Source organism: Theobroma umbraticum, unplaced genomic scaffold (assembly GCF_002168275.2).
Source record: "Theobroma umbraticum cultivar Fairchild unplaced genomic scaffold, ASM216827v3 scaffold_95.0, whole genome shotgun sequence".
In the NCBI taxonomy this organism is placed as follows: domain Eukaryota; kingdom Viridiplantae; phylum Streptophyta; class Magnoliopsida; order Malvales; family Malvaceae; genus Theobroma; species Theobroma umbraticum.
In genome coordinates this window covers 8,963,161-8,989,487 of record NW_018397257.1, presented here as the reverse complement: position 1 = coordinate 8,989,487, position 26,327 = coordinate 8,963,161, and the positions used below count along the sequence as shown (strand labels likewise).

General features: G+C 35.9%; 5 protein-coding genes and 1 pseudogene across 11 annotated transcripts in view; 1 reads left to right on the top strand and 5 right to left on the bottom strand.

The window, feature by feature from the left end:
• Positions 1–15: 15 nt before the first annotated feature.
• LOC110411787 (uncharacterized) lies at positions 16–3,109 on the bottom strand. 5 transcript variants are annotated; one of them, XM_021422083.2, is made up of 4 exons: positions 2,921–3,109; positions 2,274–2,530; positions 1,891–2,006; positions 16–1,794 (listed from the first exon to the last, which is right to left on the bottom strand). In XM_021422083.2, the coding sequence occupies exons 3-4, from the start codon at positions 1,971–1,973 to the stop codon at positions 1,668–1,670; spliced, it is 210 nt and encodes a 69-aa protein (XP_021277758.1). In that variant the 5' UTR covers positions 1,974–2,006; positions 2,274–2,530; positions 2,921–3,109; the 3' UTR covers positions 16–1,667. The 5 variants fall into 5 exon arrangements, with proteins under 5 accessions (XP_021277758.1, XP_021277756.1, XP_021277757.1 ...); XM_021422081.2 differs by having other exon boundaries at positions 1,891–2,013; positions 2,921–3,108; XM_021422082.2 differs by having other exon boundaries at positions 1,891–2,013; positions 2,274–2,352; positions 2,921–3,108.
• Positions 3,110–3,661: 552 nt separating this feature from the next.
• LOC110411785 (putative transcription factor At1g61730) lies at positions 3,662–4,829 on the top strand. Its single transcript, XM_021422077.2, has 2 exons — positions 3,662–4,355; positions 4,631–4,829. Exons 1-2 carry the CDS (start codon positions 3,750–3,752, stop codon positions 4,670–4,672), a joined length of 648 nt encoding a protein of 215 aa, XP_021277752.1. The 5' UTR covers positions 3,662–3,749; the 3' UTR covers positions 4,673–4,829.
• A 1,463-nt stretch (positions 4,830–6,292) lies between these two features.
• On the bottom strand, positions 6,293–6,928 carry LOC149527461 (uncharacterized; annotated as a pseudogene).
• Positions 6,929–10,183: 3,255 nt separating this feature from the next.
• LOC110412347 (uncharacterized) lies at positions 10,184–13,776 on the bottom strand. Of its 2 annotated transcripts, none has more exons than XM_021422876.1 (6): positions 12,712–13,776; positions 12,356–12,619; positions 11,848–12,210; positions 11,310–11,591; positions 11,153–11,212; positions 10,184–11,014 (listed from the first exon to the last, which is right to left on the bottom strand). In XM_021422876.1, the coding sequence occupies exons 1-6, from the start codon at positions 13,483–13,485 to the stop codon at positions 10,343–10,345; spliced, it is 2,415 nt and encodes an 804-aa protein (XP_021278551.1). In that variant the 5' UTR covers positions 13,486–13,776; the 3' UTR covers positions 10,184–10,342. The 2 variants fall into 2 exon arrangements, with proteins under 2 accessions (XP_021278551.1, XP_021278552.1); XM_021422877.1 differs by having other exon boundaries at positions 11,153–11,200.
• Positions 13,777–18,535: 4,759 nt separating this feature from the next.
• On the bottom strand, positions 18,536–22,071 carry LOC110412890 (uncharacterized). Its single transcript, XM_021423531.1, has 6 exons — positions 21,020–22,071; positions 20,671–20,931; positions 20,293–20,559; positions 19,875–20,156; positions 19,674–19,721; positions 18,536–19,568 (listed from the first exon to the last, which is right to left on the bottom strand). Exons 1-6 carry the CDS (start codon positions 21,797–21,799, stop codon positions 18,897–18,899), a joined length of 2,310 nt encoding a protein of 769 aa, XP_021279206.1. The 5' UTR covers positions 21,800–22,071; the 3' UTR covers positions 18,536–18,896.
• Positions 22,072–24,632: 2,561 nt separating this feature from the next.
• The window catches only part of LOC110411986 (cyclin-dependent kinases regulatory subunit 1), a 2,274-nt gene continuing 579 nt past the window's right edge, over positions 24,633–26,327 (bottom strand). Inside the window, exons 3-5 of one of the 2 annotated variants that reach the window (XM_021422373.2) lie at positions 26,192–26,252; positions 25,365–25,513; positions 24,633–24,952 (exon numbers count right to left, since the gene is read on the bottom strand). In XM_021422373.2, coding sequence (XP_021278048.1) covers positions 24,928–24,952; positions 25,365–25,513; positions 26,192–26,252 — 235 coding nt within the window. In that variant the 3' untranslated portion in view covers positions 24,633–24,927. Of the gene's footprint in view, positions 24,953–25,056; positions 25,514–26,191; positions 26,253–26,327 lie in introns of those variants that run through there. The other variant, XM_021422374.2, reaches the window with a different exon arrangement.

Sequence of the window (26,327 nt, the reverse complement as noted above, 5' to 3'; positions counted from 1 at the left end):
AATTGGCAAACTTCATAAGTGAAACAGCCCTTGAAGATGTTTTTCAGGGAGTCAAAATAAACAGAAGAATAATTTAGGGTAAATAACCTTTCTTCCCTCTGGCCTACGCAATTTACAAACCAAATAATGGAAACTGATAACTGATAACTTACATTAAATGAGTGGTCCAAGGAAACAAAACTCTTCAAGCCCTAGATATGGATATTGATTACTTTAACATATCCACCAAACTACCTGGAGCATAACTTAAATAATATAGGCATGGCCTTAACTATAGAGAGAGTGGTATGTTAATGAAGAACAGGCAAATGAAAGGAGTGGGGGAAGGATCATCAGCATCTAAAAAAGAACCATATAAAAGAGGGAGAATAATGATGAGTTGGAACACCTAGAATAGTGTTGAGGAAAATTTTGGTAACAAAAATTTCTGTGAGATGTTGATTTAATAAATTGATGCCACAAAGTCTCCAAAAAGTCAAACAGTTGATTCATGACTCTATATCTATAATTCAGCAGAAGAATGAGATCTAATGATCCCCATGAGCCATGATACGATGCAAAGGCATTCACAAGAATTGGTTAGCATAATTTTCCTCTTTCACTAAAGATATAAATGTTGTTAGAACAACATACACAATTTTCTCTTTAAGAAGTGATGGTAGTAAGATGAGAGCACAGGCAGCAAACCGTGAAGCAATAAATTGACAGAATGGGCAAGCTTTGTATGTATAAAACTAGAAAACCTGAAGGAACAAGAATGCATCCACAGAAACTTCTAAAATGGACAAGAGCACAACGGTAAAATGCATCAGCAGAAACTTCCAAAATTAACATGAGCATGAGGCAGATAATTAGTTATCCACCCTTAGAGAACTTGCACACAAATCCTAGGCTTCATCAGCTCAGAAGGCTTTTTATGGACACATTGATTGAAAAAAATTGTGAACCATTCCTTGGCCATAAATATCAAACACACCTGGGTAGCATCAGTCAAATGGGCAAACAACTCCTTGAGCACTTTTACCTACAATGCAATATTTAAAAGTTGCACACTAATAGAAATAAGAACAGGCATTTTGGGTGCATTGTTAGACCAGGAGGCCACCAAATAACAAATGACTTAAATTCACTACAAGCCTCCCATCATCAGTTGCTCAATGCTCAATTTTTCCATCTTTTCTCTTTTTCTATTCATGTTATGTCCTTGATTTCAACAGAGAAAAGCAAAACAAAGTTTTTGATTTAAATGTATACTGAAGGATACAGATCAAGCTATCAGCTGCAACCATAGGAACTCTTACCAAGTGCACTGGGACAAGATTATCCTGGCGCCTCCAAGCATAAAATATTCCGGAAAACTTGCACACAATCAATTTTATATTCCACTTCAGATAATGGAAGCAGAAGCTGATAATTTTGTCATACTTCTCACATTTGAGTTCTTACAAAATAATAAATGTGATATTCTCTACTTTTTCCATGAGTAAAAAAAAACAAGCTATTACTCATTTTGCTGTGGGGAGCTAAGCGAATTTCTAGGCCAGTATCCAAAGGGACATCCATTAGTCCAAAAGAGTGCCCAATTTCAAACACATCTTCAAGTCACACAGTGCACAAATGAGCAGACAGTTTACTTACAGCCAACACCAGTTATTCCAGGAAAATAATCATTTCTTTGGGTAAGTCTGATGATCAGGTCCAACATCACGTGAACCAGTATTTATGTAAGGCCCTCGGAAAGTCGCCTGTGGGGGAAGTGGCTTAGATGAGTCAATCACAGGTCCCTTAGATGTCCTGGATGATACAAAACCCATAATCAACTTTTGCAGGTTGACAAATATAGTTCTTAACTATACAACAACACATTGTCATAGAAAGAAGTATACTTACGCCATATAAAATGGAAATGCTAAGCCTGCAGCTGCAAAAGCTAGTAAGCCAGCGGCAACTACAACATTGCGTGCTCGTGTCATTGCAACTTTCCAAATGAAGTTAAAAACAATTAACTGAGACCTAACAAGTAAAAGAACTTATTGTCATTTCCATTATCAATATGAAATTTTACATGTTAACCCATAAAGTAATATTCAAGAACTGCATATACTAACTCAAACTACCCATAAAACAGCAAACGAGGGCTAATTATAAACTAGAACAGCTGAGTTCATTCTTAGGAGCATTAGAAGCACTGATCTAAAGAAGCAAGAGAAGTGCCAGCTTGATAAGCTCATTGCATGTTACCAACAAGCTAACAACAACTCCTAATGACTAACCTGCAACTCTAAGTAAACTAGCTCAGCAGGTCTTGACTGCCGCTGATTACCACAGGCACATGAAGCACAAAACTTTCCACTGTCCACATAAGATTTATACAAATGATTACCAATATTCCCGCAAAGCGTGCCTCAACTTCCAGCGCAAGCATGCTTGTATGTGCTAAGACAATTGGCCTCAGCAACTTTCTACACCATAATTACCACAATTCACTACTACCCTTTTGAAATTGTAACGTGCGATCACCCAACCAGTCCTGAAAATGGGGGATTTCCATTACAAGACACTAACTTTCACCATCCAAAACTTTTAGTTCTACTTGCTTTCTCTTTTTTATCTTTTTATTGTAAATTCTAACGGAAAAGTAAGCAGAAGAATACAAAGAAATCAACTTAAAACTACACCATATTCGAACTCGTAGAGCCAAGCCTGAAATTATCGTAGTTTATTGCTCTCAAATGACCAAAGCATATAAGTATCAGACAAAAACCCACTTCAAGAATCACTAAGTGATCATAAAACAAGGAAAACAAATCGCTTTTTAAGGATAAAGATAAATTAAAAAAATTAGGAAGAAAGAAAATTTAAACAAGATTTATTTGAAACCCATTTGGGAAAGGGGGTTGTTGACTCTGAAATTAATTACCTGAATGGAAATGAATTGGGAGTTTAAGACACTCTCAATTCGACTGAACAGGACAAGAAAAAAGGAGGAATGGAGTTTTGAAGCGCTGTGATTACTGAACTGACACAGGTGTAGAATTGCAGTCCTGGAGATGGCAGACAGCCATGAGACAGTGAGCTCGTATGGGTGTCAAAGAGCCATTTTAAATGGGCTGGACCAAGGTGAACTAATCTCACTCATAAAGGATAATCCTTATACTCGTCCTAGCCCAAAAGTCGAAACTTCAGAGTTCTTCAAATAGTATGATTTCTTATTTTTAATTTTAATTTTAAATCCTTAGGTTCATATTAAATGGGCAGTGCTAATTAGTATGATTTTAATTTTAATCTTCAAATGTGTACTTTTTAGTACTTCAACAGTTCAATTCAACTCTCAAACTTCAGAGCTTCCCCCGCCACCCCCCCCTTAAAATTTTTTGGCCAAGAAACTTTATACCCACTTATATAAAGATGCATTTCACAAATTAAGTTAAGAGTTGAATGGTTTAGGGTTTTGGCTTAGGATTTTAGTGTTTAGGGTATAGGGCTTTGTATTTAGGGCTTAGGGTTTGGGTGGTTCAAGGGTTTAAGGTTTTTGGGTTTCGGTGATTCAAGAGTTTTTTATGGTTTCATGGGTTTAAGGTTTTGGGGTTTAATTGGGCTTAAGGTTTAAGGGTTTAAAAGGTTTGGGTTTAGTAGGCTAGTTCCCGGTCCATAAAACACTTTTGTATGTGTTATACACTCTATTCCAATCATCAACGAAATTGGAACTTCGTTCAAAGTTCCAAAAACTTTCCGATTCCCGTCTCGCCATGGCAACCTCACCTCCTTCCACCACTCCGAACGGCAGGTCCTCAAGAGTTTTTAGCGAATCAGACGAAATCCAGATTCTGAAATGTTTGTTCAGAGCCACCAAATCCATTCCTCCACCAATCACAGCCGTTGGTACCCGAACAATCAACCGCATCATCAAGCGTCTCAACTACAAGTTCACTCCTTCCCAAATCAACGATAAGCTCCGTAGACTGAGACTCAAGTACCATAAACATGCAAGAAACAAGTCCCTCGTAAGAACCCATCACGACCGAAGAATATTCAAGCTGTCAAAAAGAATATGGGGCAAGAAAATATCCGCAACGAACAATGAGAAGGTAGAAGAGGAAACGGGTAGCGGAGAGCGAAATTGGGTGCGGAATTTGGAGAAGTTTCCTTATTTGGTGGCTGAGTTTTCGAGGGTTTTGCCTGAAAATGAGGTGTGGAAAGAGAGGATGAAGGGGTTGGAAGAGGAGAAGCTGAGGCAGATGGATCAAGAGTGGATATTTATAAAGGTTGAAGAAGCTAAATTGGTGGCTAAGAAGGCTGACTTGATGCAGCAGCAGATTATGGAGATACTGGGGGAAACTGTGTCTGCTAATGGGGTTAATTAGTTTCTGATTTCTTTTTGTTGTTTATTTGTAGTTTCTCTATAATGTTTTTCATCAATTGGCTTCATTATCTGGTTAGCTGTTTTGGGCATCGAACTGCAAACTCAAAAATATGTGTAGGATTTTAAGGTTAACAATGATTTCTGTGCATCCCATTAATCCAAATACTGTTAATGAAGTTGAAAGTTTGAAACTTTGAATTGCTAGTAATCTTTCATTTGGTTTTTGTTTTCTGCTGTTATAAGCTTCTGGTTTTGCATCTTTTATAGGTGAGCTTTTGCAGCAATTTGGGCCAATTGGAAGAACTTTGAAAATTGAAAATTTTATATACTGCAGCTGGATGAGTTTTCTTGCTGTTTGATTAGAAGACCTTTGGTGGATTTCTAGAATTACTGTGGCTTGCTGGTGTATTGATTTTTATGGGATGTACCTTTTCAGTTTTCACCACCCAATTCTAGGGAGGGTCCTCTTCCAGAATTCAAACGAGAAAAGGGCTTCACCCTGACACCCTGAGCCTGAAAGAAGTTATCAGATATTTGTTATTGTAATTTTCAATTTGGAGTTCAGATTAGCATGAATGAATGCAATAAGTTATCAGATAATAAGTATTACTGTCTCAAACTGCTTTGTCAGTAAGAACTACTGGTATGCCTGTTTTATAGATCGAAGAGGATAATTTAGTGACAGAAACCTGACCATTGGAGACTATGCCCCAACCAGAGGCGTTTGTATGATGTTTTCGCTTCGAAAGTAAATAGTATAAAATAAGGCGAATTGTAAGGTAGAAAATTTGTAAGTACGAAATGTTAAATTGGGGATGAAATCCCATTAATACCTGCAAATTGTACAGAGTGTTAGGAACAGCAGAAAATGTTGCAAGAGAATATCAAAAGGCTGTCTCTTTGATGGCCAGAGCAGCTGCAGCTCTGTCAGCTAACTCTGTACCTGCAATCATCAATGGCGGGAGCCTAAAGATGCAAGTTAGTATCAGCATTGTGAATAAGATGAATCACCAGAGTACCCTCAACTTCAACTTCCACATTCAGGTGTCCATCATGGCCGCCGTGCGGTGGTCCTCAAGTTCCACTCAAGGGGGTAATTCAAACCTTCTTTGTACCAGAGTGGATAAACTCAATCCACTGAGGAGGAAAAACTTGAGAGAATCTGAATAGGTTTGGGTCGGCTAATCCTTCAAATATTCTTTTAGTTCCTCCATTTCCAAAATTTCAACCACCACAGGCAAACAAGGTAGTCCGTGGATGCCAAAGGAGAAGAGAAACGAGAGAGGATTGAGTTCATCCAGTCGAAGACTTTACACGAGGAAAAGAAAAGATTCCCTGTTTGGAATTCCAAGAATATCCCATAAAGAGTAAGCTACCGAAACAATCCCTAAGGAAAATGAACTTTAGATTGTCAGAATCAGGAGAGATATTACAAGAGCAAGCAATATTTCTCCGAAGCAAAAGAGAGTTAGTTAGTATCCTGTAATATGTAGCAATTCAAAGAGTGTTTGATGCAACTTTGGCAACGAGACACCCCAATTTCGTTTTATCTGGTAGTCACCACCAGTATGCATCTCTACAGCAATTTTAAAAGGCAGATAGAAGGGACAGGATCCCATTTGAGGATAAAGACCAAATATTAGAATCTTTTCCACCTGAAAAACCAAACTGTTATGCTCTATGTATATAAACAACAGTTCTATTCGTTTACATCGATTTTTCAGATATTAACAGCACTATGTTCGCTGACTAAGCATCTAAACTAATCAAGAAATCAGAGCCTCAATTTCTTTCTCTTTTGCAGTCTTGCTGCTTTTCCTCAGCAAACTAATAACAGTAATAAATTACAAAAAATAAAGAAATATGAAGATTTCTCTAAAAAAACTAACAGCCTTAAGTCTCTACTCTTACTGGTATCAACTTCTTTACTTTCCACCTACAACTCAATGATTTAACTTCTACTGCAAAGCACTGATATGTGACACAACATTACTCAAAATTAAAAAAAAAAAAAACAGAGGACCAATTAATCAAAAGACACTGACAGTTTTGTCAAAAATTAATCCGCAAATTCTGACACACCTTGCATTTCTCAGATCTTAGGTCTCCTTCTTTGGCTTTAACGGCCTTCAAGCTCCTTTCTCAAGACATCTTCTTTGGACTTTAGATTTGTCATCCTCTGTTTCAAGCTATCGTGGTCAAAGTAACCATAAGCAATCTTCTTCAACTGTTTCATAGCATCCGTGATTGCGTCTCTCCACCTCAACATAACCTCTTCGGTAACTTGTTCAAGCGACAGCCCACCCATCTCTTTGATGCCAGCACAAACAAAACATAAATAGTTTCAATAATACTAGGGCTGAATTTGCAATTTTTCGTAATATCAGCATAGGCCTTGATGATATCCTCCGCAGTAGAGACCAGAGACGGTGGGATACTATACTTGCCTACTTTTTTGCGCTTTCCTTCTAAATCTTTAAAGCTGGTGAGGTCCACGTTGCTCACAACGTTGTCATCATCAAGCTTCGCCATAAATTCAGTCACAAGCACATCAGATACAGCATGTCATGCATAGGATTTGTCCCTCTCACAACAGCCGGGACATTAGACCGCTTCCATCAGTTTACACCTGAAACAATCAAATATAAGTTGGAGAAAAGATTTATACACTAAACAAACTAGTGCAAAAGCAGAAATATATTTAAAAAATGAGCATACTTAACCTCACCCAACAAACGAAAGTGGTGACTGCGCTCCACGCTGCTCCTGCAGAGTAAATCATAGTATAGAGTAAATTAGGCCTGTGATGTCTAAAATTTGATACGCATAGCGGTCGGATTCTTACACTTTAAAATATAATTCGATAATTTTTTTTGAAATATTTAGTGTTTCGTTAAATATGATATTTAGGTCCTTTTCTTTTGCAGTAAGCTTTTTCTAAAAATATTTGCAAAGACATAGTGGTGATTGGAAAACTGGAAATGAGATGCAAAAGGAAAAAGATTTTACAGTTCACGAAAAAAAACCCATATCCTTGTAAAATTTCCACCCACGCTAAAAAAAAAACTCCTAGAAAAAAACACAACTAGAAAGAAAAAACACAACTAGAAAGAAAAGCAAATAGAAAATAAACAGAGAAAACTTAAGCAAAGATGAGAGGCTTTGATGTGTTGTGAGTGAGGTAAGGAGGCTGTATTTATAGACAGGGAATGAAGTGAGCATTGTATTAAATCAGGGAGTTGAGAGACATTTGGTTAGCATGTATACTTAGTAAGATATACATGGTAGCAAAATCAAGAAAGTCATCAACATGGTAGAGTAGTTGGTCAGATAGACATTGGAGAGTCATTAGCATGGAGAGTTTGAGTTCGATTCAATCAAAGCTAAAAAAGCTTTAAAAAATAAATTAAGACTAAGGTACAAAAAATTCACTTGAGCTTAGCCCATATCTCATGAAGGGAAATTTGAATTTTCTCAAGGCCTAGCCCAATCTCATGTGTGTGCCAAGACACTTCTTTTTCTTTTTTGCAACAAATCTATATTGTGCTTACTTATTTAAAACACTCACACTTTTATGTACTTTAGTAATGTGAGATGTTTAAACCTTATGAAATACACTAGTTTTCTACCAAAGCTTCCTCAGCTGGCAAATCTCTCTTCCTTTACCCAGATATGCTTTACTCTCCTTCTTCTCTTTTAGATTTGAAAATTTTCTAGTTATCTATGATTGAACAAAACATATTGAGGATTTGTGATTTTGAGGTGTTTATACTTGATGTGGTTGTTGGTAATATGAGGGCTGCTTGCTGGGTATTTTTCATATTCTTCAAATTTGTTGGTTGCTAGTTGTGATTTTTCATATTCTTATTCTTCTGCAGTTATCATCACTTTACAATTGATTAACGTAATCTATTATAGACGGACTTATTAATGTCTGGAGGATCAGTTTTTTTTTTTTTTGTGATAAACCTTTTCTTATCTCTCCCTGCTTTGTAGAGACAAATTGATTTATTGATGCATGACCCTGGCCTTGCGCCAAGCACTTTTTCTAAATCAAAGCTTATAATTCTATACAATCAATTAATTGGTATCATTTATTTTCAAAAGTTCAGTTCAAGTCTTAATCTTCGTAGTTCGATTCACAGTGGGTCACTAATTTATGGTTGTTATCTTCGGTTTGGAGTTTACATAAAAATGAACTGATGAAATAACTTAATAAATTTTACAGACCCCAAAATATTTTGTTAATAAAGTTTTTCATGATGCCTGTTAACAAAGTTACAGTCGATAATTCAGATAATAAAAATCTAACTATTTTACATGATGTGCTTTCAGAATGACACACGGGGTATACTAATTCACCAAGCACAAACAACAAAAGCATAATTCAATGGTAGAAATCCATTCTTTCTGTGAGGAAATGTGGTATTTACAAATTATATAGCAACAAGAGAATGGCATCCCTCTAACCTCTGCAACAGTAGCCTCCGGACAGAAAGCTAGGAAATATAAAGGTTATCCCTCGTTGGCAAGCGCAAGTGTTTCCTGTTTTCTTATCTGACTTTTGTTTCCTTATTGATTTGTGGCTGTATGTAACTGTGAAACTGCTCTTCTTTGTAGTGAGTTTTGCTATACATTCTAGTTACTGCTTCTCTAAGCAGACTAGTACTCATAGTAGCAGGCCTCCTCCTTACTTTGGATAATGTGAAATTTAGCTTATCCCCAAAAAAAAAGGGATGTATTGCTTGACAATGCTTGTCACATTGTGAGCAAGGGAGACAATGTCACAGAGAAATGTATTAACTTGATAAATAAGTTTATTTATTATTGCAATCTTCAATTTGGAGTTGAGATTAGCATGAAGTGATGAAATAAGTTATCAGATAATAATATAACTGTCTCAAAATACTTTGTCAATAAAAATTACCGGTATAAACTTAGGCAAATTTCAAGGTAGAAAATTTATAAGTGAGAAAGAAATGTTAAATTCATGAAGTAAGATATTGAGGGCATGAAATGCCATTCATATCTGCGAAAGAGTCTTGCACAGAGAGTTAGGAACAGCAGAAAATGTTGCAAGAGAATATCCAAAGGCTGTCTCTTTAGCTGCAGCTCGGTCTGCTACTCAGGACCTGCAATCATCAATGAGTGGAGCCTAAGGGTGCAAGTTAGTATCTAAATTAGTCCCATCTTGGCCGCCGTGAAGTGGTTCCCGAGTTCCAATCGAGGGGGTAACACAACCTTTCTTTGTTCAAGAGTGAAAAAGCTCAATCCACTGAGAAGGAAAAGCTTGAAAGAATCTGAATAGGGTCGGGTCAGATAGCCCTTCAAATATTCTTTTAGTCCTCTATTTCCAAAATTTCAACTACCACAGGCAAACAAGGTAGCCCGTGGATGCCAAAGGAGAAGAGAAACGAGAGAGATTTGAGTTATTCCTGTCAAAGACGTTACACCAGAGGAAAAGAAAGGGTTCCTTGCTTGGAATTCCAAGAATATCATATAAAGAGCAAGCTACCGGACAATCCCTGAGGACAATGAACTTTAGGATTCTCAGCATCAGGAGACATCTTACGAGAGCGAGCAACATTTCTTCCAAGCAAAGAGAGTGAGGTGGTATCCTGTCATGTGTAGCAATTCAAAGAAATTGTGTTTGATGCAATTTAGACAACGAGAATCCCGAATTTCGTTTTATCTAGTGGTCGCCACCAGTAAACATCTCTACAGCAATATCAAAGGCAGATAGAAGGGATAGGTTATGGTAGAATCTTTTCCACCTTCGAAGTTCAAACTATCAACAAAAAAAAGGAAACCCAGGATATCTGAAAAAGCAACCTGTTATGTTCACTTAGTAAGCATCTAAATTTTACTATAACTTCTCCACTTTTCACATACAACTGAATGATACTTGTATTAGAAAGTACTGTTATATGACCCAACATCACTCAGAAGGAAAAAACAAAAGAACATAGAACCTATTAATCAAAAAACACTGATGGATTTTTTTAAAAGTTGATCCGCGAATTTCTGACAAACCTTGCATTGCGCTGATGTCAGGTCTTCTTCTTTGGCTTTCAGGTCCTCCATCTCTTTTGTCTTGTTTTCAAGTTCCATTTGCAAGGCTAATACTTCAGTCTTTAGACTTGTCATCCTCAGTTTCAAGATTTCACCGTCAGTTTTTGCTTTGAGACCAAAATAACCGTATGCAATTTTTTTCAAATTTTCCATAGCAAATTTTGCATCACAGTTAAGACCATTAGCATCCTTAATTGCGTCTCTCCACTTCAACATAACCTCTTCGCTAACTTGCCCAAGCGACAAATTACTCATCTCTTCGATCGCAGCACAAAGCAAAATATAAGCAGTCTCAACAACACTATAACCAAATCTGCACTTGTCCGTAATATCACCATATGCCCTAATGATACCCTCCGCCGTCGAGACCAGAGAAGGCGGGATCCTATACTTACCAACTTTTTTGCGCTCTCCATCTAAATCTTTAAAGCTGGAGAGGTCCACGTTGCTCACGACGTTGTCATCATCAAGCTCCGCCATAAATTTAGTCACAAGGAGATCAGAATACTGCATGTCGTGCATTATATTTGTCTCCCTCACAACGGCAGGGGACATTAGACTAATTCCATCAGCTGACACCTAAACAACCAGCATAAGTAGGAGAAAAGATCAATACAATAAACAAACTAGTGCAAAGCAGAAATAAATTAAAAAATGAACATACTGAACCTCTCACTTAAACAAACCAAAGTGGTGCGATTAACGCAATAACCATACCATGTCAGAGTCGCCCGCCAAGTCCAATGACTGCACTCCTCGCAGCTCCTGCAAAGCAAGCTATGGAACAAAATTAATTATTTCCATGATCCTTGAAATTTGAGGAACATACTCTCACACTTTAGATCGTAACTTACTGATCTTTTTACTTACGTACCTGTAGACTGCCCGGAGATTCCGGGAAAAAATGCAGTTCCTTTTGATTGTCGTGCTGCGATTCTATTTTCTTAAGCCTATAGATTCGAGCCTCGATTTCATCAATTCCTCCGAACTCGGACTTTATTTGTTCGAATCTATGTAACTCGGCCTCCATCCTGTGGAATTTATCCAACTTGGACTCCATTTCCTCAGTTCCACCAAACTTAGACTTCATTTGCTCGAATCGATTGAAATCGGCCTCGTTTCGCTGTTGTCTGTATAATTGATCCATGTCCAGTTGCTGGAACATTCAAAGGCGGCAAATAATTATTAACTCACAGCAATTTGTGTCCAAAAAAGTAATGTTAGTGATATGAGTGTAAGTTCAATTAAGAGGCCACCAGAAGATTGATCACAAATCTGAGGGGTGGAAAAACAAGAAAAATATAAGCCGATCATAAAGGAGGGAAGACTGAGACTATGAGTAAAGCATTGGGCTTTTAAATTTTAACCTTTCACCAGATCAAAACGAAAGATAGAGAGCAAGAGAGATATACCTGGAGACTACCAGGGGATGGGGATGCCTGAAAGCAGTCCAGTTCCTTTCGGTTCACCATTTGCTTATGTTTTTCGAGCTGCAGCTCTATTTTCTTAAGCCTATTTATCTCGGTCTCAATTTCATCAACTCCACCAAACAAGAGCTTTATTTGCTCGAACCTATGTGACTCGGCCTCCAAATTCTTGAATTTATCCAACATGGATTCGATTTCCTCAATTTCTCCATACTCGGATTTCATTTGTTCCAGTCTGTTGGCCTCGGCCTCTATATTCTTGAATTTATCCAACATGACTTCCATTTCCTCAATTTCTCCATACTTGGATTTCATTAGTTCCAGTCTATGAGAGTCGACCTCCATTTCCTTGTCATTCATAAAAAAAATCAGAAAAATCATACATCTTAAGATCAGTTAAACTAACATGATCTCACAAGTAAAAGTTCAAGCTAAAAGCAACTAGTTAAACTGCTGCGATGGTAACTAGGGAAAATGATAGCGCATTAAATACCTTGTATTTATCCGACAAGGACGCCATTTCCTCATTTCCGCATACTTGGACTTCATTTGCCCTAATCAATGGAACTCGATTGGCCGAATCAACTATTACTTGCTGGAACATATCGTTTCCTACCTCTTCTTGTTGGAGTTTATGTAACCCAGATTTTATACGATTAATCTGTGACTCCAATTGATCAATCCCACCAACACTGGACGAGAGTTTTATAAGTCTATCGTACTCTGGCTTGATTTGCCTCAAATCCGTTAACTCATTCTTCATAAACAACCCAGAAAGCCAAAATATTAGTCAAATCGCCCTAACTCATATATATAGCAATGGAAAATGAATAGAGGGAATTCTTTTACCTTAATGTTTTCCCGATACTTTCTATCACTCTCAATTTTTTTCATTTTTCTTTCATTTTCTTGATCTTTTCTGCGAATTATTGGTTCACGAAACTTTCGTTTCTGTCGATTGCAAGCCTCTGCGGATGCCCCTGCTTGATCAATTTGGTTCTTTGCTTTTTTTACTGGTGTTACCCTTGGTTTACGACCCCTTCGTTTTCGTCCATTTGAAGCTTGATCAGGTGGTCTTTCTTCATGATCCAGGTGGCTTCCGTTTGGTTCAAAACACTGTATTCCCTTTTCAACATGTCCTTGAGAGTTCAGCAGCTGTTCAGCGGGTAAATTCTCAGGAAGAGAATTCAACGGGAGGGGTATCTCCTTAGGATTACGTTCTCCTGGTGGTAGCAAGTCTGTTTTAGATGTCAATATTGTCAGACTCAAATCTTCAGTCTGTGCCACGAAACTGGGCGCTACGTCAAAGTCTGCTTGAGGGTATGGCTGTTCACCAGTACTTAATATCTCAAGAACTGAACCCCACGACCCGTTCAGTGAAATGTCTGGTGAAAATGATCTCCAACTAGTACTCCCATCTTCATTCTGTGCCACAGAACCAGTCTTCATTTCCACGTCTGGCTGAAGCTGAGAGTTCATCTGCTGGGTCGATTCGTCCGGTGGAATGGCTAAAGGAATTGATCTGGAAAATAAAGTAATCCAATCTTCAAAGAGGATCTGATCAGCGATTGAATCCAACTGCTGGGTCAACTCGTTCGGATTATCTTGACTTGGCAACGACATGGCAGTTCCAACTTCAAAGTGATTTCCCAAACTCAAATTTCTTGGTTTCGTTTGAAAGAATTAGATAGTAAATTGTGTAGACCAACCCGAGAAGCGTGGAGTTTTCGGAGCTTAACAAGCTCAGAAACTGCTATATATTGAATCTATATTGTTGGAAATTCAGCCATCATCAGTTTTCGGAACTGCGGCTTATATAAAAACAGCTTTATATCACTTTAAATATGTAGAAACTAAGCAAAAAGAAATAGTTGTTGGCTCAAAAAGCTAGGAAAGAGTTTCACATACGCGAGGAGAGGGGCACGGCACAACACTCGAATTGTTAGCTTCTGGTCGTTAAAACGTCGTATTTACTATTATTATTATTACGCGACGCTCAACGTACTGTTTTGATTTTGTCTCACTGTGTCTGTGATCGTGGCGTTGACGCTTACTTAATTGGCCGACTCGAGTACAGTCGGTCATGTGGGTTCAAGCCCATGGTTTTCTAATTCCTGATTTTGACCTTTTGCTCGTTGCCGCCGTGCCTGCATCCAAACGTGCTCCACCGGACCTTTCCCGGCCTCCAAGGTTGCCCAATTTGGTTGATTCAAGCCCCGATCTAACAATTTGGACAAATTTCAAATTTCTCAACAAATTTTAGGTTTTTTATTTAATATTTTTCCAAAATTTATTTAATATTTACTAATTATTTAGTAACTTAAAACAAGTAAATAATTATATAAACTCATAAATAAATATGCAATAAAGTATTATTAAAAAATAAATTTGACATGTTAAATATTGATAATTTATTGCATGTAATTATAAAATATTTTTTACTAATGATTATATTAAGAATTACATTAATATAAAATAAAGTGTTAATTTGTTTTTTTTTTAAATTTTATTGATCCTTATATGAAGAATTATGTTAATGTAAAAAAGTGTATTGATACTTTTTTATTAAAATTTAGGTTCATAAAATTGTCAAATAAATTACAGAAAATAGATTAAAATAATTTATTAACATATTTTCAACTTAATATCTTTTCATCACGTCACGACTATTTTGAGCAACATAATTTTTTCCACTCTCAAGTTCAATCTTAATTCTTTCGTTTGCAGCTCTCAATTTCACTACTGAACTATCAATCTCTTCGTTATCACTGTTAGCTAATCCAACAGAGCCCGAGGCAAGCGATCAGCAGCCAAAGGAGAGAGAGAGAGAGAGAGAGAAAATTGGAGAAATATAGAGAAAAGTAAAGGACAGAAACGACCTTTTCCATAAGAAGGTCGAGGGAGGGAACAATAGGTTTTTACTCAATCAATTCAAATCTTCCCAGCATGAGAGAGAACCACGATTGTATTCTCCTCTTCTTTCTTTACTCGCGCGGCAGTAGAATCGTTACGCTAGTCTAGCAACTGTGCTAGGAATGTGTTAACTATGCTTTTTCTTCTGCATTATGGAAAAGACATTTGTTTTATCCAAGACATGTGCTGGCGTTTCTCGTGGATTTATTATTTTAATTCAATAATCATCTTCTGATGCCCAAGAAGGATGGCTCGTAGGTCTCCCCTCTGGGAGTTAGTACGGTTTGATTTTACCTAACATTGATTAAAAAAATTTATTATAGAAATTGCATGAATTGAATCGCGTGACAGCTTGGTTTCGGTCGGCTTTACCCGTCCTCAGTTCGATCGGCCTTAAGTTGGGTTGACTTGACTTGTTTTGGATTGGCTTACGTTGATTTTGGTTGATTTGAGTTTTTTTTTTCAACTTTTTTTTTTTGTTTGATTTGGACTTTTTTATATAACTCTTTGTAAATTTTTTTTATTTTCATTAATATTTATAACCTATGATGTATTTTTTCTCTAATATAAATCTTAACTAAAAAAATAAAATTCATAATCTTTCAAGTTCTTTGTATTGTTATTTTCACAAAACTAACATCAAAAAATAAAAACTATGGTTTACTTGCTAATTGCTGCCAAGAAAAGATGGCTGACAGCATTCTAGAGTGACATCGACGACAACGAAAGGATGGACTATGAATGGGTGAGTTAATAAGGTGAGTTAGGGTTTTGGAGAGGAGGAGATTGAAAATTTAGGAGATTCAATCTAGGGGGAAAGGATCGGCTGTCGATTATTGTGGCCGGGCTAATGAAGGGTAGGATAGTCTTTACCTCAAAAAAAAAAAGAAAAAAGAAAGGGTTGATCGGTCGACTCATGGGGGAGGGAGTCCTCCTGATGATCGAGTCGATTGGTCAACAAGGCTGATTGTGCCGACCAATGATTGCAACAGCAACTGTCGATTACAAGAATTGACGGTTAAAGTTGATTGTTCGATTGCAATTGATCGTTGTACAAGCCTACTTCCACTTTTTTCAAAATTTCAAAAATTTATATATATATATTTGTTTTGGTTTAAAATTTTATAATTTTATTTTAATTTTTAAAAATTTTATAATTTTGTTCTTTTAAATATTAAATTTTTTGTTTTCATCTTTTCAAATTTAAAATCTTAACTCTATCATTGATTATATTAATATATAATTGTGCTCGTTAACAATAGCATATTTCAACAATAATAATAGAATCTTTTATAGTTTTTTTTAAGATCCATAATTTTGTTTATAAGAAAAAAATAAATAAAATAAGTGATTATATATATATATGTATATATATACTTATAAGTGGTCTGCTCACAGCTGTATTAATTATATAAGACAAAATGCTATTGTCTTGTTGGATTAGCAAAAGTCCCGCTAGCACCAGTCCAAATATTCATCGACATAAAAGGCATTAAAATTTGGTTGTAGTAATAGCACCAGCCAGAGCACCTGATGGCCGATCAGGTCGCATGCAAACGCGGGGCATCCTACGTGCGACGATACAGATGCCTCGCGCGCGGGCTCCGACACCCTTTGCTGGTTTTTCATTTCTTTAAAAAAACCTGCCCTTGCGCTTTTTTTTTTTTTCCTTTTTTCAGTTTTTTTAAAGAAATAATTTTGATTTTGATTATACTCTTTTAAGAAAACATCTTCTTAAGTATTAAAATCCTTAAAATGCAATTATTTAGACTTAGAACTTTTTCACATTTAAAACCTGGAAATTCATCCATTTAGAAAGACACTTAAAAAGGCAGCAAACTCGATCACAAATCAAATGAGTGTACAAATTAGTGTTAGGAGGAAAATCAAGATTGAAAAACATATACAGGAATCATTTAAATCCTGTGATCTTGAAGAGCAAAATCATATAAAGTGAAATCCATGTGACCATTCATGAAGAATTTTAATCAACGCCATCTAAGCAGTGCACCAGATCTAAAGCATTTTTATATCTAAGATGCAGTAGCAATGACATTATGTCATCCACACCACACTAGAAAAAGCCAGAAACGAGCCTAACATGGAATTCTCCCACGGTAGAGAATTCGACTACAAACCCAGAATTCCAAAACATCCAAACTCTTTATGCCATGCATAAACACTGAAAAGTTTTTGTTTTTTTTTTTTCATCCATTTTCTGGATACTGATCCCTTTTTATGTTGAAAATTCTCATATGACCCAGCTGTCCCGTTTTTAGACTGCATGAACCATGTGCACTAATTAACCTTTGAGAGAGTTGCGGGGACCAAAGTGGTCCGAAAAGTCAAAATGGAATTTCCATGTGTGGTCACGTGCTACTCCACCACCTGCAACAGCCGGACCATTTTTGGAACTCCCATTTACAGTGATTGAGGTTTGAAGGTCCTTGATAACTGAACCGAGTCAGGTGTAGAATTGGGGTCCTGGAGATGACAGCCATCCATAAGACATTGGGCTCCTATGGGTGTCAAAGAGCCATGCTAAATGGGCTGGACCAAGGTGAAATGATCTCACTCATAATGGGTTATCCTTAGCTGCATCTTAGCCCAAAATTCGGAACTTAATTGCTCTTCAAATTGTTGTGATTTTTAATTTTAAATGGCAGTACTAATTGGTATCATTTATTTTCAACAGTTCAATTCCAGTCTTAAACTTCACAGTTCAATTCAAAGTGGGTCGCTAATTTATGGTTGTTATCTTCGGTTTAGAGTTTAGACAAAAATGAATTGATGAAATAACTTAACGAATTTTACGATTTCAAAATATTTTCTCAATAAAATTTATTTATAATATCTATTAACAAGATTACAATCGATAATTCAAATAACAAAAACTTAACTATTTTACATGATGTGATTTCAAAATGACACACGGGGTATACTAATTCATCAAGCACAAACAACAAAAGCAAAATTCAATGGTAGAAATCCATTCTTCCTGTGAGGAAATGTGGTATTTACAAATTATACAGCAACAAGAGAATGGCATCCCTCTAACCTCTGCAACAGTAGCCTCCGGACAGAAAGCTAGGAAATATAAAGGTTATCCCTCGTTGGCAAGCGCAAGTGTTTCCTGTCTTGTTGTCTGATTTTTGTTTCCTTATTGATTTGTGGCTCTATGTAACTGTGAACTGCTCTTCTTTGTAGTGAATTTTGCCATACATTCTAGTTGCTGCTTCTCTGAGCAGACTAGGTACTCGAAGTAGCAGGCCTCCTCCTTACTTTGGATAATATGAAATTTAGCTCATCCCAAAAAACAAGGGATGTGTTGCTTGACAATGCTTGTCATGTTGAGAGCAAGGGAGACAATGTCACAGAGAAATATATTAACTTGGTAAACAAGTTTATTTATTATTGTAATCTTCAATATGGAGTTGAGATTAGCATGAAGTGATGAAATAAGCTATCAGATAATAATATTACTGTCTCAAAAGACTTTGTCAGTAAAAATTAGTGGTATAAACTTAGGCGAATTCCAAGGTAGAAAATTTATAAGTTGAGGACATGAAATCCCATTAATATCTGCAAAAGAGTCTTGCACAGAGAGCTAGGAACAGCAGAAAATGCTGTAAGAGAACACCCAAAGGCTGTCTCTTTAGGTGGTCAGATCAGCTGCAGCTCTGTTAGGTACCCTGGACTCGCAATCATCAATGAGTGGATAGTTCAAACTATCAACAAAAAACAGGAAACCCGGGACATCTGAAAAACCAAACTGTTATGCTCTACATATATAAACACCAATTCTATTTGTTTTCAACAAGTTTTTCAGATATAACAGCACTATGTTCACTTAGCTAGCTCCTAAAGTAGTTAAGAAACCAGAGCCCTAATTTCTTCCTCTTTCCCTCAGTAAACCAAAAACAGTAATAAATTAAAAACTAAACAAAAATAAAGAAAAATGAAGATTTCTCTAAAGGACTAAAAGCCTTAGTCTCTAGTCTCTACTGCTACCAACTTCTCTACTTTCCACCTAAAACTGAATGACTTAACTTCTACAACAAAGTACTGATCTACGACCCAAGATTACTCAAAAGAATAAAAAAAAACATAGATCCAATTAATCAAAAAACACTGATGGTTTTGTCCAAAAATTGATCCGCTAATTCCTGACAAACCTTGCATTGCTCAGATGTTAAGTCTCCTTCTTTGGCTTTAACGGCCTTCATCTCATTTGTTTTCTTTTCAAGCTCCTTTCTCAAGACTTCTTCTTCGGCCTTTAGAACTGTCATCCTCTGTTTCAAGCTATTGTGGTCATTGTACGCTTTGAGACCAAAGTAACCATAAGCAATCTGCTTCAAATGTTTCATAGCAAATTCCACATCACATGCACTGCGGTCAGCATCCCTGATGGCGTCTCTCCACTTCAACATAACTTCTTCTGTAACTTGTTTAAGCGACAGATCACCCATCTCTTTGATTGCAGCACAAAACAAAACATAAATAACTTCAATAATTCTAGGACTGAACTTGCATTTTTTCGTGATATCACCATAGGCCTTGATGATATCCTCAGCAGTCGAGACCAGAGACGGTGGGAGACAATACTTGCCAACTTTTTTGGGCTCTCCATCTAAATCTTTGAAGCTGGAGCGGTCCACGTTGCTCACAACGCTGCCATCATCAAGCTTCGCCATGAATTTAGTCACAAGCACATCAGAATACTGCATGCCATGCATTGTATTTGTCCCCCTCACAGCGGCAGGGGACATTAGGTTGATTCCATCAGCTGACACCTGAAACAATCAATAGAAGTTGGAGATATATATTATTTGAACATACTGAACTGAACCTCCCTCAACAAACGAATTAAGTGGTGCTATTAAACACAATAACCATACCGCGTCAGAGCGGCCGTTCAAGTCCAATGACTGCGCTCCACGCTCCTCCTGCAAAAATAAATTATAGAATTAGAGTTAACTATGCCCATTGTCTCTAAAATTTGAGACAGCAGACCAAAGTCATCTGTTGTCTTTATACCTATCACGGAAGGAGTGGAGTATGTTATCTGTTCACCTATACAATGATAGACATAGACATACCTGGAGACTACCAGGAGATTCCGGAAAAAACTGCAGTTCCTTTTGTTTGTCGTGCTGCGATTCTATTTCCTTAAGCCTATATATTTCGGCTTCCATTTCGTCAACTCCTCCAAACTTGGACTTTATTTGCTCCAATTTATGTAACTCGGCCTCCATCCAATGGAATTTATCCAACTTGATTTCCAATTCCTCAGTTCCACCATACTTAGACTTCAGTTGCTCGAATCGATCCAAATCGGCCTCCTTTTGCAGTTGTCTGTAGATATGGTCCAACTCCAGTTGCTGCAACATATCAACGGCAGCAAATAATTAAATCACATGTTGCGAGACAAAAAGAATTAAATTGTTGAGAAATCTTAATGTGCCAGGCTCGAATATATATATGCATAATGAAAGATAGAGGGCAAGAGAGATACACCTGGAGACTACCAGGAGATGCCTGAAAGGAGTCCAGTTCCTTTTGGTTCACCATTTGCTTATTTCTTTCAAGCTGCAACTCCATATTCTTAAGCCTAACTATTTCGAGCTCAATTTCATCAATTCCGCCGAACGACATCTTTATTTGCGCCAACCTCTGTGACTCGGCCTCCATATTCTTGAATTTATCCAACATGGATTCGATGTCCTCAATTTCTCCGTACTTGGATTTCATTAGTTGCAGTCTATGGCAATCGGCCTCCATTTCCTTGTCAGACAAATCGTACTTATTGAGATCAGTTCAACTAACGAGTTTAAAGCAACTGATTAAACTGCTGTGATATATAGTAACTAGGGAAAATTACAGCGCATTAAATACCTTGAATTTGTCTGACAAGGACTTCATTTCCTCAATTCCGCATACTTGGACTTCGTTTGCCCTCATCGATGGAACTCGATCTGGAATTTCAGTTCCTTGCTGAAACATGTCGTATTCTACCTCTTCCTCTCGGAGTTTATGTATGTCAGAGTTCATGCCATTAATCTGTGACTCCAATTGATCAATCCCACCAAAACTGGACGCCATTGTCATAAGCCTGTCGTACTCTGGCTTGATTTTCCTCAGCACCTTCAATTCACTCTTCATTTGCAAAACAGAAAACAAAAAAATTGGTAAAATTCCTGACTCATATTTAGCAATGGGAAATGAATATAGGGATTTCTTTTACCCTAATGTCTGCCCGATACTTTCTATCACTTTCATTTTTTTTCCTTTTTCTTTCATTTTCTTGCTCCTCGGTGCGAATTCGTTTCTGTCCATTGCAAGCTTCAGCTGATGCTCCAGCTTGATCAAGTTGGATCTTTGCTATGTCAAATGGTGTTACCCTTGGTGTACGACCCCTTTGTTTTCGTCCATTTGAAGCTTGATCAGATGGTCTTTCTTCATGATCCAGGTGGGTTCGGTTTGGTTGAAAACACCCTACTCCCACTTCAACGTCTCTTTGAGAGTTCGACAGCTGATCAGCAGTTAAATTCTCAGCAAGTGAATTTAACTGCTGATCAGGAGAATTGCTCTGCTGGGGTACCTCGTTTGGTTTATCTTCTCCTAGTGACAGCATGTCTGTTACAAATGATATCCATATGGGACTGAAATCATTAGTCTGTGCCACGGAACTGGTCTCCACTTCAAAGTTTTCCGGAGACTTCAACTGCTGTTCAGCAATTAAATTCTCAAAAATAGAATTCAACGAGTGGTTCATCTCGTTCGGTGACAAGGCTGGTGAAAATGGTCTCCAACTACAACTCGAATCTTCATTTCCTGCCACAGAACCGGCCTCCACCTCAACTTCTGGCTGACGCTGAGAGTTCAACTGCTGGGTCAATTCGTTTGGCGACATGGCTGGCAAAATTGGTCTCCAACTACAAGTCGAACCTTCATTAACGTTCTCATCGCTTGAATTCGAGTGCCGGGTCAACTCGTTCGGATTTTCATGACTTGGCAACGACATGGCAGCTCAACTTCATAGAGATTTCCCAACTCAAGTTTTCGTCTGTTGTAATGGAATCGGCCTCCGTCCCGTTTAAAAGGTTGAGATAGTAAATTGCGTTAGGACCAACCCGAGAAGCGCGGAGTTTTCGGAGCTAGCAAGCTCTGCAACTGATATATGTTGAAGCTTCAGGCGTTGGAAATTTAGGAAATCATCAGTGATAAAAAGCTGTCATGACTTATATATATAAATCGCAGCCGAGGCAGCGACGGCTCGGTTTTTCTGACTTCTTCTGCATTACTTTTATAACGGAGGACAAGAATAAAACCGCGTGGGGACTGGGTAATAATAATACACTAAGCAAATTAAAAGGTGCAATTTTTTTTTAATTCACCGACAACTGTAATGGGTTATATATAAATTATCTGATTTGTTTAAGTAAAATTAACTCATTTTATAATTGGGACGGGGTAAGACTAATACTTTTAGAAGTCTGTTATTTTATAATATGGTATTATCTATACACAAAATTTATTGATTTAATTTTGATTAATTAAATACATACAAATAATTATATTTTATTTTCTTTATTATTAAATTTGAATTAGGTCATTTTTTTAACAAATATTCAAATTATTTTTAACTAAATAAACATTTTAATAAAATATTATTAAAATATTATAATTACGTACGAGAAGGATATGTGTATTATATTTATGATTTTGATCAGTTCCAAATACTTTAAAATTAGTAAATACTATGCATATTCTGATTGTTACACAAAAGAAAACCAAGTCGGTAAGCCTTGTTAGAAAAGATCAAAAAAAAAAAAAGAAGGAAAGGAACTTTTATATATATGTATAATATGTGTACGTGTGTTAAAATCTTTTTATAATTTCTTTTTTTTTTTTAACTCCAAAGCAGTATTTGTATTTTTTTAAAAAAAAATTATACTTGTAATACATAATGCATATTTTGCTTTCAAAATATCTAAATACTCTAATATGTATACTGTACTATGAAGTCATTCATATTTGTACGAATTTTATGTAACATATCATAAACTAAAAAGGGAAATCTTTAATTTTGGGCTTCATAGATTTCCTTCATACATTAAGTACTTAAAGAAATCATTAACTTATCAGTACTGAAAAAATGATTTAGCATGTAATTTTGTGATTGCAGTGAATTGGGGAACAAATGAAGCTTGGCCTGATCCAGTATTACATTCAGATTTCGGTGTAAAAGTTAAAAAGTGCATAAATGAATTTAAGTCTTATACTCTACAATTGCTATTTTAGTGGATCCTTTACATAAAAAATTTATGGAGTTGATTACTGATTATCGTATATCACTGCAATGAATTAATGTTGAAAACCAATATTATGTGATCTCGTTATTTTAACACGACAATATTAAGTAAGTTGAATCATCTTCAAAATAAAAAACGTGTACTTTTGAATACATTTAAATGACGTATACCTAACATGAGGAATTTATTAGATGAGGAGATAAATTAAAGATATAATGTTTAAATAAATTTTTAAATTATTCAAAAATATTTAAATAAATTTTTATTTTTTTATTATATTCAATCTAGTTATTATATTTTTATTTTAAATCAAATAAATTCTTATGACTAATGATTGATTAATTGTTATTAGTAAAAATATCGTTCATTATTTTATATTCACATAACACTGATATGACACTGATATAAAAAATAAAAAATATCACATAATTATACTATCATACTAAATTATTATATCATATTATAATCAATTATACTACATAAATATATCCTATCACAATCGATATTTCAATATATCACATCAACGTCACGTTACATAAAATAATAAATAATAGTTTGATTAAGTTAATCATTAATAATAAAAATTTATCTGATTTAAAATAAAAAATATAAAAATTTATTTAATTTTAAATAAAAATATAAAAATTTAATTAAATATAATAAAAATATAATAATTTATTTTAATTTTTTTAAATAATTAAAAGTTTTTTTGTTTGTATAATATATTTAAATTAGAGCAAGAAAATATTTTTGTGGTTCAAAAAGCTAAGGGGAGAGTTGACTGACGCGAGGAGAGGGAAACAACAATGTCACTTTTTTTGTTTTCACATTTAAAAACAAGAAAAGTGACATTATTGCTCCGCTCTCTGCGCGTCAGTCAACTTCTCCCCCTAAGCTTTTTGAACCGCAAAACTATTACGTTGACGACAATAAGTATTTTATAATCATATTACTTAACACAATTAAATAAAATTAAGATATTTTATAATTAAATTCTAATAATTAAACCACTACTTATCATAGATTCGCAAGATGATATCAAAGTACTCATTTTTCAAACTTTTTTTTTAGTCCAAATGAAGGTTATTTGCTATTGTTTAGCCTATCGTCAAAAAAAAAAAATCAATTAGACCAAATTGTAGTTTCATCAATTTTTTTACGCATTTTATTACCGCTATTTCTTAACCAAACGCTGTTCATTTATTGAGGTTAGACCAATATTTAATTTAATCTAGTTTCTACCTATTTTTTAATTATGTCAAAGAAATTAAAACTACACAATTTTTCGAACTTGCGCTTTGAAAAATCGCAAGTAAGAGAAAACCACGATTATATTCTTTTATTTTTATATTCTCGAACTTGCCCCTTCTTCGTCAACTTCAACATTTTGATTCAATAATGATTATTAATAAAATAATTATACACTTTGAGAATTGTAGATTTGTTTATAAGATAAAGAAAGTAAGTAAAATAAATAAATTGTATATATATTTAAAATAATTAAAAAAGGGCTTTGCAAAGCTTTGAAGCATACTGAGGATGGAATTTCAAACTAATTCAGATAAGAATGGCTTGATGTCCTTAATTACAAAAGAAGACTTTAATTGGATATATTATTGAGTATTGATTATTGAGCAAAACTGATTGTTGAAATAATACTCCAAATAAAAGCCAGAAAACCTTGTTAGCTACTTGGTTTGGCTACTTGTAGCCATAACAAGCTCGCTGCGACAGGATTAGGCTTATAGCACCAGCCGGCGCACCTACAGGCCAGAGAGGCCGCATGCAGCATAGGAGGAAGTGCTTGCCGCAGTAGCCCAAAAAAGACTGACAGCCCTTAAGCCAGCTCCAGGCTGCTGGATCTGGCCATTAAGGAACAAATGAGTGTGCAAATTAGTGGAAGGAGGAAAAATCAAGATTGACAAACATAGGAATCATTTAAATCCTGTGATCCTGGAGAGCAAACTCATAAAAGTGAAATCCATGTGACCATTCAAGAAGAATTTTACTGAAAACCGTCTAAGCAGTACACCAAATCTAAAGCTTTTTTATATCTAAGATGCAGTAGCAATGACATTATGTCATCCACACCACACTAGAGAAAGCAAGAAACAAGACTAACATGGAATTCTACCACAGTAGAGACTTAGACTACAAACCCAGAATTCCAAAACAAACTGTTTATGCCATGCATAAACACTGATAAGTATTTTTTTTTTTCTTTTTCATCCATTTTCTGGATGCTGATTAATGAACACTACTAATAGTAATTACTTAGCAAGCATGGTTTGCTGGGCCTGATTCTCCTGTTGCTGCTGATAGTTGAGAGGCCTCCTGAAGAGCATGATGTGTGGTTCAGGGCGATGAATGGCATAATGGACCCAACCGCGACTCTGTTGTACTCCAATTGCACGCCACTCATTCTGTAAAACAATATCAACATGAACCAAATGACAAACTGCTCAAAGTCCCAGAAACCCAGAAAACTAACGGATAAAACATCATCAGTATTGGTGGCCAAAAAGAAAATACATCATCAGTATTGTTAGTCACATCACAAAGTTAAAAGGCACAAGGCATAAGATATATATTGAACATTTTGCAAAATGAAACAGAACATATGACATTGAAAATCATAGTTCCTTTACCCAATCCATACTTCAAAACCAAGTGAAGTGATGCCAATGTACCGTATCTCGTACTATAAGAATCATAAACCGAAAATTTTGAGTTCTACATATGAGCAAGCATAGGAACAAATAATCATGCTTCCTGGAAAACAACATACGGGCACTTGTAATAATGAGTGAGCTTAATCAGCTGCCTCGATAAGATGGAAAATTGGCACGAAACTTAAAATGCAAGGCCCAAATGCCGCAGCAAATAAGTAGCAACAATCTCATCATTCATGCACGATCAAACTCAGAACTCAAAATTATGGTCATTAATTAGTTTCCTTACTAGACAATCAACAAAGCAAACTATTCTAATAAAACATTACGGAAGTAAACAAACAAAAACATCAATTTTAAAGAATGAACAAAAATACATTTCAAAAGAAAAAGGAGTTATTTCTGTAAAACCCTAAGAAACAAACATACTTCAGAGAGGAGGCGATTCTTGGGGAGAAGTTTGGCCACTTCAGGAGGAAGAACAACATGCCTGTACGGACACCACCACAAAAGAAAATTGAATGAATATAAAACCAAAAAAAGAAAAAAAAAAAGACCTTCAAAA